Source organism: Xiphophorus couchianus, chromosome 22, assembly GCF_001444195.1.
Source record: "Xiphophorus couchianus chromosome 22, X_couchianus-1.0, whole genome shotgun sequence".
Taxonomy (NCBI): Eukaryota; Metazoa; Chordata; class Actinopteri; order Cyprinodontiformes; family Poeciliidae; genus Xiphophorus; species Xiphophorus couchianus.
The window spans coordinates 29,929,926-29,942,759 of record NC_040249.1 but is presented as its reverse complement, the minus strand read 5'-3'; the positions used below and the strand labels follow the sequence as shown (position 1 = coordinate 29,942,759).

At 35.8% G+C, this 12,834-nt stretch overlaps 1 protein-coding gene across 3 annotated transcripts in view; it reads left to right on the top strand.

Annotated features, from left to right (window-relative positions):
• The window catches only part of LOC114137745 (attractin-like protein 1), a 324,777-nt gene that overhangs the window by 299,241 nt on the left and 12,702 nt on the right, over positions 1–12,834 (top strand). For 2 of the 3 annotated variants that reach the window (XM_028006550.1, XM_028006549.1), the window contains one exon: positions 6,981–7,095. In XM_028006550.1, the coding sequence (XP_027862351.1) occupies positions 6,981–7,095 (115 nt within the window). Of the gene's footprint in view, positions 1–6,980; positions 7,096–12,834 lie in introns of those variants that run through there. The other variant, XR_003594084.1, reaches the window with a different exon arrangement.

Below are 12,834 nucleotides of genomic sequence, written 5' to 3'. Positions count from 1 at the left end.
TGGATAGTTGAACAAGTCTAAAACTGGAAACGTCTACTGATTTACTATAAATATGAATCCATTAATAATTTGGCTTTCTGTTAATATTTTACTAGCATAAAACAAGGACCAAATAAAAAAAACTGTATTAATACAGATGTAATTTTTTATTCTTCAGTAGTTTTTCTGTTTTCCTGGAATTTGCAACTTACCAAATCTGTAACTATAGAGAATAAAGTGAAGGAGACAAAAGTAACGCTAGAAAACAGACTTCCATCTTAGTTTCCTCATCTTGTTGCCAATTACTTGTCTCATAAAAGACTTGAAATTAACATGGAAGCACGAGGAAAAGATTTGTACACTTGTTGTACTAAGATAACACAAAAAATATGTGAATTTAAAAGAAAAAATCAGGAGGAAAGAAGATACAATGAGGTGAGAAGAGATGAAAGGAAATAAAAAGGTCAGGCTCACCTTGCTTTCCCCTGAAGCATCTGCGGGTTTTCCTCTATTCTTTGTTTTTTACAGCTATATCAGTCCAAACAGATGATATAAACTTGATTAAAAGGGCAGTGTGAGGTGACCTTGCCTTAAAGTTTCTTTTGTGAGTAGAAACTTTCAGCTAAGACTGTTTTCTAAGAAGGAACCAAGTAGAACTTTGTCTGCCTCAGAAATGTTCGTTGATAGAAACGGGGGCTGAAGGACAAAAAAACGCTTTTTACCTGACTTCATATATTTTGTATTTATAGTGAGCTCATAAAAATATTGTAAAGTCATCAGGAAACAAACATAGCAGCAAAACATAAACTATTTTCCCACCGGCAAATTCTCCGTCACTTTGGATTTCTCATCCTACTTAGTTGCTGAGAATTATTTTACAGCTCAGCCCAACAATGATTCATAACCATGGCAGATTTAGATAAAGTAAACTAATTAATTTTACCAAAATATTTCTTCAGTTTGGTAGATAATGAACAATACCAGTTCATCTGTAGCTTTCCTGGGGAAATTTGAAAGCAGGAAAAAGACTTCCAGACCTTGGCTGGTACTTTGAATGTTGCCTTCGCTCTGTAGTGGACCCCTCACCTTTCTTTCTTCTGGAAAACATCCAGTAATTTCTGATAGAATGATCTGCCGGAGCGGTGCTGCTCAGCGCTGCCAAAGAACCAATTTCAGCTTTAGATGAAGTCAGCGAAAGCTGCTGCCTGGGCTTCAGCAACGCTTCATATTTAAAGCCTAAACAAACTGGAGCAGGACACCTGGGCCTCCCCGTCTTTCAGGTCAGACCCTCTGCCCTTCTTAGCAGCAGACTGTGGCCCATGCTGGACACACAGCTCAGCAGGATTTTACAATACGCTTAGATGACTGCATTTACTTCATCGTCCTCTCAACTCTTGCAGCCTTCGCCGTTCTGCCCTCGTCTTCCTTACTTACCTTGATTACTTTGGGAAAGATGCCAGCGAGAGCTCTCGTTCCATCGTGGGTTTGCTTCATCATTAACTTTCTCAAGCTGTTATGAGTTTGCATTTGCAAAAGTACAATATTTATAAAATCTGTTTGAGGATACAACGAGGAAGCCTGGAAATGAATTTACTCAGATTCATCTGTCTGCTTCAAATCGAGAAAACGCTTTAGGATTTTCTGTAGAACAAAAAAGAAAACCAGGAATTGGTTGTTCTGCTGCCCCTATATGTTTTTTTATAAATATATATTCTACCCACTTCATGGAATTTCAGTCACAAATGATGTGATTATAGATTCACCGAACCGATATTAACATCTGTATCTGTCCCGACATTGAGAAAAATTCTAGATCAGATATCGGTAACAGATTTGTTGCCGTTTATTTTTACATGTCTGACCAAGTTAGTCAACCTATTGTTTCTGTCAGTTCCATCCATCCATCCATCCATCCATCCATCCATCCATCCATCCATTCTCTAACACACTCGTCCCTAGTGGAGTCATGAGGGGTTCTGGAGTCTATCTCCAGTGGTGAACAAGTGAGAGTTGGGGTCACCTGGACAGGTCACCAGACCATCACAGAGTTTGAATTTTTTTAAATTTATTTTACATTGGGTGGTCTTTTCCTAATGGCTCTGACTGAACAAATTAAAGTTGTTTTTACATGTTTGACCAGCTTTTGAAGCTGTTGGTGTATTTAAGTGTCCTGTATTGGTTCAGAGTTATCAGATAAATTTGTAATTCAGTGCATTTACTGTATGTCTGTGTTTTAAAAAAAAAGAAAGACATTTTGTAAATTAATCTAGCACTGATATTGATACCGATTCAATATTTTTTGGTATTGAGTCGGTATTGGCCGATAGTAAACCTCAGATAATAATAATAATAATAATAATAATAATAATAATAATAATAATAATAATAATAATAATAATAATAATAATAATACATTTTATTTGTAACGCACCTTACATTTCAAAGAAATACAGAGACGAAAATAGATTATAAAACTTACAATAAAACATACAATAATACATCTCACACCAAATGGTAACAAATTAAAACTTACAATTTAAAAAAGCTAACAGATCTAAAAAGCCTGTTTAAAAAGGTGTGTCTTAAGACCTTTTTTGAAGGCCTCCACACCTTGTGGGGCTCTCAGATATCAGATATCTGTATCGGAAGTGAAAATAGTGGATTGGTGTATGCCTAGCTGTAATATCTATTATCTGTGACAATAATGAACAAAAACAAAAACATTCTGGATCCTGAGTGTGACTCAAGGAGTTCCAGGCTGAAGATTCACCCGAAACCATCATAGCTCATGACTTCGCCGACATTGTTTACACTTTGCTCTTAGTTACAAACTTTGTTAAGAAGAATGGGCCAAAGTGCCAAAAGATAGGTAAGCTATGGGTTGTGGTACCATATTCATAAACATTTGAGGCTGGAATTGCTGCCAAATGTAGCTCAACAAAGTATTAAGCAAAGGCTGAGAATACTTGCATAAATCTGATTTCCTGGATTTGCATCTTTGATAAATTTGCCAAATTTTGAGGAAAGAGATTTATCTAATACAATTTGGAATAAGGTTGAATAAGAACATAAAATGTGGGAAATGTGATGTACATTGAATACTTTCCTGACATATTGGAAGCAGAATATATCAAATAATTTTGAGTCACATCAAGAATTTTGTATGCCGATGTGAGTAAAACGCCACTAACACAGAGTAGAATGAGATTATGTAATTCTATTATTGGGTCACTGCTATAATTTTTGCTTGTATCTGGTGTTTCTGTAGTTGCGACAGGTTAACTTTGGCATTTCAGAGTAGAATTAAGTAGAAAGATGATGCTACTTTGTTTACTTAAAGCTACGTATCTTTGGCATTAAAACTTAAGGTAGATATATGATACTGTGGTGGGATTTCCCCTCACTCTTTCTTTGGCTGATCTAAGTTTAAGTTATGCTATTGCAGCTTTTTGGTTCAAAATTTGAAATATGATTTTCAATCTACTAAAACGTAGATGGTTAAAGCCTCCCCATAAAGCTGTATGATGTCTTTTGTCATCTACATATTTTCTGCAGAAACTGTCCCTTTGTAATTTTCTCTGCATTTCAGATCAAAGAACTTTCTGGATCAAAACTATACAAAAGTCAAAATTATTGTCTGTACCATTGCCACAGAAAACAAAGTAAACACAGCAGTGATGTGAGTAAATGGGTGAATATTAGAGTGTTATTAGCTGAAATGTGACAGAGTCAATAAACACCTGCTGTTTATTTCACAACATGTCATTCACTGTATTTTGTCTCCGTATAATTTTAATCAGTAAGAGTGCTCCTCCACTGGTACACGTTCCCACTCCCAGTGTCAGTTTGGTTTGTTTAGTGAGAAATTCATCATGTCCCCGACACTCTGGGAAAAAAAAAAAAAAACTAAACTAACAGAGCAGCCTCTAATTAAACCGTACGCTCCAGCACTTAAACCTATTAACGCTGGAGGGGATGTTTGTGTGTTTGTACCAAGGTGGTCTAACTATGCCGACAGGAGTCAAGTTGGTGTTGTCCTCTAATCACTTAGTGTCCGTCTGCTGAAAGCTGAAGCATGTGGATATATTTTTAGATGTGGTTATTTTATCCACACTGCTAGTTCTTAGCACAGCTAGAGCTTTATAACATTTCATTCAGCCAAAGGTTTTTGTACAGATTATTAACTCTGCATTCGGTATGTTTCACTTTTAATCTCCCGTCTTTTAGCTTCACAGTTCTTCAGGTGTTTTTCCTGAACATTTGGAATTTTACGTAACCCTTTGATGATTCTAGTAAATTTTTTTAAATGAATAATTTATGCTCTACAGACCAATGGCAAAACACACTGGCCATTTGTGTCAAATTTAGGTGTATTCGCAAAGGTTTTTTCATTGCTTTGCTGTGCGTTCATGTAGATTATGCGTCTTGTAAGACCAGAAGTAATCATTTTCGAAAATGGCTCTGAGTGGAAAAATTTCAAAATGCTTCTTTATCTCTCACTAATATACATGGGAGTGGTGTTTTTTTTTCAAATAATAATGTCTTTGCCATGGTAACCTGAACATGATGCTGTTCCGTGTTTTTGTGTTGCTCTGTAAGTAGTGTTACAATGCCACCGACTTGTTGATATAATACCTGAAGTAACCATTAGTACTTCATTTGTAGATGATAGATATAGTTAAATGGTAAATACATTACTCTGCATAGTTACTCTGCATAGTTGTCTTGATGACCCAAAGCTCCTTTAACCTTCAAATTTCTTACAAACACATTTGCAAAAAACTGGAATTAAATTCTTCTTGTGTGACCCAAAATCTACAGTAATACTGTTTAATATCTAAATTTCATACAATTTTACCAAAAGTGCTTAAAATAAAAGGAGTATGCTGACACAGGTCATGATAAAATAAAAAATATATTTATACTGTAGATACATCCGAAGGACATTTAGATGGTTTTCAGGGGCAGATTATGTTGGGTTGTTGATGTAAGACTTCTTGTAGCCTAACTATTTTATTTCTAGTCCATTAATTAGACACTTGTACATGTGAAAAGAATGTATTTGTTTGAGATAGCTATGTTCCGTCAGTGATAAAAGGGTTTGAATGATAAGTAGGACATTATTTTGCATTTCCAAGTGTTTTGACAAAACCGTTAACTGGGTGTACAGTTATGGTTGTATCCTTGATTGGCACACATCATTGACATCTCAAAAATATTAGTTTTTCAATGTTGTATAATAAGTACATGTACATAGAAAGAATGTCACAAAAAACTTTATGTCCTGCCCATGTGTCATAAGAGCTCTTATGAGCTCTTATGATATAACATAAGAAATGATATAACAATATTTATTTTAAAAAATACAACTAAATGCCTTAGAAAGATGAAAAACAATAGTTTTTTAAAATTTTTATCATTGTTCTGAGTTGGAACTTAATAATTCAAATCAAAGATAAAATAATGATTAAATCTTTGGTAAACTTACAGGTGTGAAAAGTAGCCAAATATACTGTATACAGTTTGTTAATAGAAATATATTTAACTTCCCTCACAGTCAGTGTGAAACAATCAGTGACTTTTGTGGTACAATATGGCAGAAGGGTCAAACTAGATCAATATGAGTGACTCTTCTTGTTTTCACTGAGATGAATGGAAATATTATCCAGAGACATTTGATCTTGCAATGCAGATGTCTCATTGGGATCACATATAGGAAACACATCAACCAAAATAAATTCATTTAAAAAGTAGGGTGGGTTTTAGGTACATCAAAACTAGTTTTTATTGTACCGTATGTGTATTTGGAGAAATTTTACAACATAATGTCTATATCTAGCCATGCTATTGCCTTCTTACGCAATTCTGCTCGATTTTCATCTTCTCTCACTGCTTGCTCAGTCTGAGATTTCTCCTATTGACTTGGATTTCTCTGGTAGAATTTCAAATGGTCCAAATGTTCCCAAGAAAAAAAGGAGAAGTTGTGAAGAATGATGTTGATTTTCTACTCAGTTTTAGAATTGTAGTCTGTCTGTATATTTACCAGTAGCAGTGGAAGAAGCGAATAAAGTCATTCAGTCTGTGTCAAGTGAGGAAATCCCATTTAAGAGTAATTTTTTGGGGGGGTTTCAAAGTTACAGTCAAATGTAATGTAAAATGTTGTTTAAAACGTTTTTATTGTGTTTAAGCTGCAGGACCAAAAATGACTAGTAGCAATGCATATCAAATGTGTTTTCCTCAGTGGTCTACACCTTTACAAAAACTTAAGGCTCTGACTAAAACATTTTAATAAGTGACTCCACTTAATAAAATTCCTCATAAATATTGATTTATTGCAGTGACTCTTAATACAAGTTATGTGTTATTTAAATCATAACTTAAGTTGCTTTAAACCTTTTTTTCCCATTTGTCCTGAATGGATGAGAACCTATAATTATGTCGAAATTGAATATTTGGGAGTATCATAACGTAAATCTAAGGCTCAGCACCAGAGTTTTGCTAGAAAAATATTAAGATTTTAATTGGTTGTTTTAAAGGCTCTATGTTGAAGATGGTAAAAAATAAAGGCATGCTTTATTTTTTCAGCTGCTCTGCAGTAGCCCCTCTGCTCTCTGCTCCCATACAGGGTGTTGGCCACGCATCCACACTTTAAATTAACATTTATCTCAATCTCAAACAGTTGCCTCAATCGGCTCATGCTTTATACATTTATATCCATGCTTACATCAAATATTGATGAACTCAAATGGTCTCTAACAAACAGAAAACAAATGGACATAAAATATGTTTTAGCTTAAAAACAATTCATATGAGAATATGTGGAACCAAATTCAAAAGGATAATTACCTGGTACAATTCCTGGCATCATCAATATACAGTAATTGTCATAACTCTAACATAATGTTATCTCTACAAACACAATGTTAGAGTTATGTTTAAGTACAGATTCCTGTCTTTGTCTGAATGTTAGCTGAGAATTTTTGCCGTCGTGTCATAAGCAGGGGGTGCCAAAGCTTGTTGCCATGGAGCCGTGTTGGGGCAGCCGAGCAGGAGTCCTCACTGTGCTGCTGCATCTCCCAAGACTCCCGTCTGGAATACCTCCACCTGGACAGTCTGGTATGATTTGTACACAACGAACTGACCCACACATCACAGCGCAGGCACATCATCTGAATGTGCTGCTGATAAATAAGCTGTCAATAATCACGATAAAATGAATTTTCCTGATGAAATGATGGGATTTATGTAGGACATAGAGAATTTGCCATATTTTGCAAAATAAAGTCCTTAAAATCAGTTTACATATTAATTGTGTCATTGTGTATCAATTGCTTACAATTACTTAGCCATATTTTTTATGTCAGTCTGACCCTCTGCTGTTTTTGCTACAAGAAAATTAAAAGAAACTGCATTTCACTTTGGTCAGAATCTCAGTTAAGCTGCGGTTATTTATCCATTTCTGCTTAATGTCGCTAAAAACAAAGTGAGTTAAAGTTTTTGAGAAAACATGTCCTCCAAGACTTTGTACTGACTTTTGGAGTTGGTGTTTTTATTTATCACAATTCTGATTCTAAAATTGTAAGTTAACAGAGTCATCAATTACATGAAGATAAAATAATTTCATGTTCTGACAGCAAAGTTAGAAGTGAAAGATTACATCACCCACTTGAATTCCCTCCCTGCCTGCAGCAGGCTTTAAAAAAAAAAAATATTGTATGAACACGACTTGGCTTAACCCATAACTTTTAATATACATTATATAAATCCTAAATTCATATTGTGATTTTTAAAACCGGGGTACAAGCATAAGTAATGAGTAATAGTGTCCCAAATTGATGGATGTGTTTCCTTATCAGCCTAAGCTGCCGATACTTACATGTGAAGCCGATCTTATCCTCCGATCTTATTTACCTCAGCAAAGGTCTAAAAATCAACATCCGTCCTCTTCTGCTCTGCAGTGAGAGGTCAGACTGACTGACCTACCAGGTCAATACAAATTGGATTTAAGTGTCATAAAGATTACATTTTTGGTAACACTTTATTTGATGGGTTGTGAATAAGACTGTCATGACAATGTCATAAACATGAGTAAGTCTTCATGAATATTTATGACTTTTGTCATAAAATCATGACACTTTTAATACAAAGTTGACATTATTCAAAATGTCTGTTACAACAACTTGACATTAACGTAGACAAAAATGTCTCTGTTATGACAACTTAACATTATCCAAAAATCATCATATGTCTTAAATATGTTATAATAGTAGTCATAATAATGTCATTAAGTGTTATTACACTGTCAAAAGCTTTAACAAAACAGTAATTAATAACATAAAATTAACAACATGAAATAAAGCGGAACAAGTAGAACCAACAATAAAGATTTCGTTAAGCTTTATTACACTGTCTAATGATTTAATAACAAAGTCATTAATAATTCCTCTTAAATCAAGTGGAACAAGTAGCACCAGTTATGAAAATGTCATTAAGTGTTATTACAGTGTCATTAATATTAACTCTTGCCTCAAATAATGTGAAACAAGTAGCAACAGTTATGAAAATGTAATCACAGTGTCACATGTAAAATTCAACATTAATGACTCTGTTAATATGTTATCAGAGTCATTAATGTTAACTTTTACCTCAGGTAAAGTGAAACGAGATGATCTCATGGTGCAAGGAATACCACTGTGTCATTGGCTGCTATGATCATAAAAGGGGAGAAACTCATGTGTGGTCACCATCCTCCTCTGACCTCTGACCTCAACCCTATTGAGAACCTATGGAGTTTCCTCAAGCAGAAGATCTGAGGGTGGAAGGCAGTTCATATCAAAACAGCAGCTCTGGGAAGGTATTCTGAAATCCTGCAAAGAAATTCAAGCAGAAACTATCCACAAACTCACAAGTTCAATGGATGCAATAATTGTGCAGGTGATATCAAAGAAGGGGTCCTATGTTAACATGTAACTCGGTCTGTTAAGATGTTTTTGATTGAAATAGCTTTTGATTTTAGTACATGTGACCACGTAATGCTGCACATTCAAAGAATGACCATTTGCAGTTCTTTATAATCCATAAAATGTTTAGAAAATCTGCTGTGCGTAATAATTTGGAACAATGAATTTTGAGTTTTTTATTTTTGAAAAAAAATACTGTTCTCATGGAGAGCTTTGTTCAGTAAAATTTGATTTACACCTTAAAAGTTCATGACTTGAAAATTATACTGACCATCATTTGCATTGACCATTTAAGAAAATCTGAGAAAATAGCACTTGCGCAGTCATTTGGAACATTCACTCCACTGTTACTAACTCAGCGACTTTGTTGCTATATTTAGCAACATTTAAGACAAAAAAACTGCCCAAAATCAGAATTGGCATGTCAGACTTTTTAAAAATCGATAATTGCCGATCGGTAAGAAAATTGCAAACGGTGGGGCCCAACTTAAAAAATTTTTTTCAAGCATATTGTGGTTCTTGTTTGGCACCTCTCTGTAGTTCATGTTCTGCTGTATTTTTAACAGTTTAAAACATTTCTGTTGGCTGCTGGCTTCCTGTCTGCTCATATGTATCTCATCACAGGAACAGAAAACTGCTGCCTTCGTCGTATCCAGTGCTTATCGTTTTCCCAGCCTAAGCTTCCATTAGCAGGCCGCGCTCCTGCCAAACTTTTTATGATTAATCATAACACGTACCAGCTCTCGTATTGCTCATATTTCTCTCTCTGCTTTGTTTTTTTTGTCTGTTTTTACTGTTCTTGTAAAACCATCAGTTGCCTCTGAGCCACATCTGTGATACTTTAGCCTCACAGAAAGAGTTGTCACAATTCATGACGCTTTTAAAAGCAAAACTGTTACTTTTCGCCGTTCATCGCCAAACAGCCTGTGGAGATTCAAACAAAAGCCGCAGAAATGGCATCCAAGGTACTGTTCGAATTAAATCGCTGGTTCTTCAACCAAATCCTATGTGATTTAGCAACATGTTTAAAAAAACTTGCATATCCGGATCAGACAGTTTTGCAGCTGCCTGATGTATTATTGAGCAGTCAAACGTGGCATACGGCGGCAGCTTTCAGACCTGCCAGGTTTCCCCTTCAACACTTTCTGTCAGATCAATTGTTCCCCCGATTTTCCACCATCTGAACTCATGTTGCCCTATAATCGGGCGTCATGTGATATTCCCCCATCGCCGCAGTCGACCCCCAAACTGGTGTGGAAATCACTAAAAGACAGCAGCACTTCCTCAGATCTGACCGAGGCTTGGAGCGTTGTGCGCCGTCAGCACAGCGACGATGTTCTCTCCCCTCAGCTCATCTTCCACTGCATGTATGTGTACAGTCTCTATTTATTTTCCTCTCCTCCTGTAGATTTCTCTTCTGTCAGACTGTGTTGGTTGATTCAAAAACTAGATTTAATTTCCTTTATTAGAGGGAAATGAGCAGAGCAGACATGGGAAGCTGTATTTTCCACAAAATGTCATGGAGGGAGCTGCTCCCAAACACACAAACCACAAACTTAAAGGGACAGTATGATGTATTTTCCTACATCATAGAATCATTTTATAGCACAATCAAATAATTATGTGACCTTCAGTTGTTATAAAAACTATATAATCAAATACGACTTAAAAGAAATTTGACTTTGTAATTTAACACCTTATCTCTTTAAGAAACTCTTGCACTTTGTGAAAGGTGTGTTTGTTAATCCTTCAATGAACTGAGTTCAGGTCCTCCAGTCACGACCGCAGTCGTTCCAACATTTAACGTGACGCATCACTCTGTAGAGTATCTGTTAACTCTCGTCAAGCAAAAACAGACAGTTGGTTGCTTGATGTTACTTATTTAGTTGATTTCACTGTAAAATGGTGAGCTACACAGACAGACAAGGATACAAACTGAATTTTTCATTTTATTGTAAATCTTTAATGAAGAATGAAGTCAGGGATGGTTAGTATCCATTAGTTGTAAGCATTGGCAGCCCTCAGTGTATTAGTGGATACACAGCTAACATGTTTTACAAAGTATGAAGTTTGACATTGATCAATGTATATATATATATATATATATATATATATATATATATATATATATATATAATTGGTGTTTTTCCATTAAGCAAATTTGTTTTTTTTATTTCAATTTGCACAATTTTATGGTCAATGGAAAAACAGCTTGTTAAGCTAGAATAAATAGATTTCACATACCACTTTATACAAATTGGTTGAATAATTTGAGATTCAGAAATTAGTGTTCTTTTGTACATTTGCAAGTGCAACAACCTGTTCGTTAAACATGTTCAAAACTCTGGTTTAGATATTGACAAAGACCTATAAGCAAAACTTAACCAAGCTGTAAGAACTTATACGATGTTGCGGAAACTTGGAAATAATGAAACATTTTCACATTTCGTCACCTTCCTGAAATAATGGCCTAGGGTCGTTATTTGCCGTATGTGATTTTGTCAAAAAAAAATAAAAAATGACCCCTTCTCGCTTTTCAAAAGATATTTTAGGCGACAAAAAATTACTTTTGGCAAAAAATGAGCCATTATTTTAGGAAGGTGACAATTTGTGTGTTTTTTTGTGTAGTTATTAGACTTCGAGCTAAGGGAAATTAATGTTTCCGAAACATCTTTGATTAAAACAGCTTTATTTACATTTCTGGGCAACTTTCAGTCACAAATGTGACATTTTTGAACTTGATTATAGCTCCCACATAATTTTCTTATTTAAAATAAAAGCAGGAAGTGACAAGTCTTGGCGTATGGATCAACCTCTTCAGACTCTTGTGGTATTTTTCTTCATCTGATCACATCAGTCCTCTCCGTCTGTTTTTGAAGCCTACAGCCAACAGTCCTGTCTCCCTCCGTTCATTTAAAAATCAGACTGTCTGCCATGATCACAGCATGCACAGTCAAAAATGAAAGATCTAGGTCCAGGCGTGTAAACATACATAGTGCTCTTAAGCACTGAGGAATTAATGGAAGTGATCTCACCCCACCCACCCTTGAGCTCCGATGAGACGCTGCGTACGGCCACCAGACAGCAGTCCTCCATTGATGTTGGGATGAGTGGGGATGAAGTCACTGCAGGCTAACTCCACCCACTCTCTGTGGGAGACACTTCAAGAGGAATCCGTGATGAGGGAGCCCATTTTAGCTCCACTTCACCCACACTCTTTCCAAGCTTTGTTTTCTGCTTGTCCTCCTTTGCTGCTCCCCGGAGGGGTCACCATTAACTGACCCCTTTACATTTAGCAGAACACAACTGATTCATGATAATGAGAATGGAAAATGGAGGCAATCTGGACCAAAATTCTGACTCTAGTCAGAACCTCGTTTTATTTTCCGTTTGTTTCACTCGAGTGAAATTTATTTTGAAATGTTCCTTCTTGACTACGACAGACTGGCGACCTGTCCAGGGTGATCCCTCCCCTCTCCCGGAACGTTAGCTGGAGATAGGCACCAGCACCTCCCGACCCCACTAGGGACAAAGGTGTTAGAAAATGGATGGATGGATGGATTCTTGACATTCAAGGCCGTTCAATTCAAAAATACTTTATTTACCCTTAAAGGAAATTAAATGTTGTCATAACTCTTATCATCCAAGTTGTTATGGATGGTGATACAGTGGACAAGAAGGATCTCTACAGCATCCTCATCCTAGGACTGACAATTGATTTGTTGTCAGGCTGGTAATGAATCTTAGACTTAGACTTAGACTGACTTTATTGTCATTTTGCATGCACAGGGTGTATACAGAACGAAATTTTGTTGCATACGGCTCAGGACAATGTTTTGAGGTTCCAATGTTATGATGTTACTCCAGAATAAAATAAAATACAGTATAAAACATG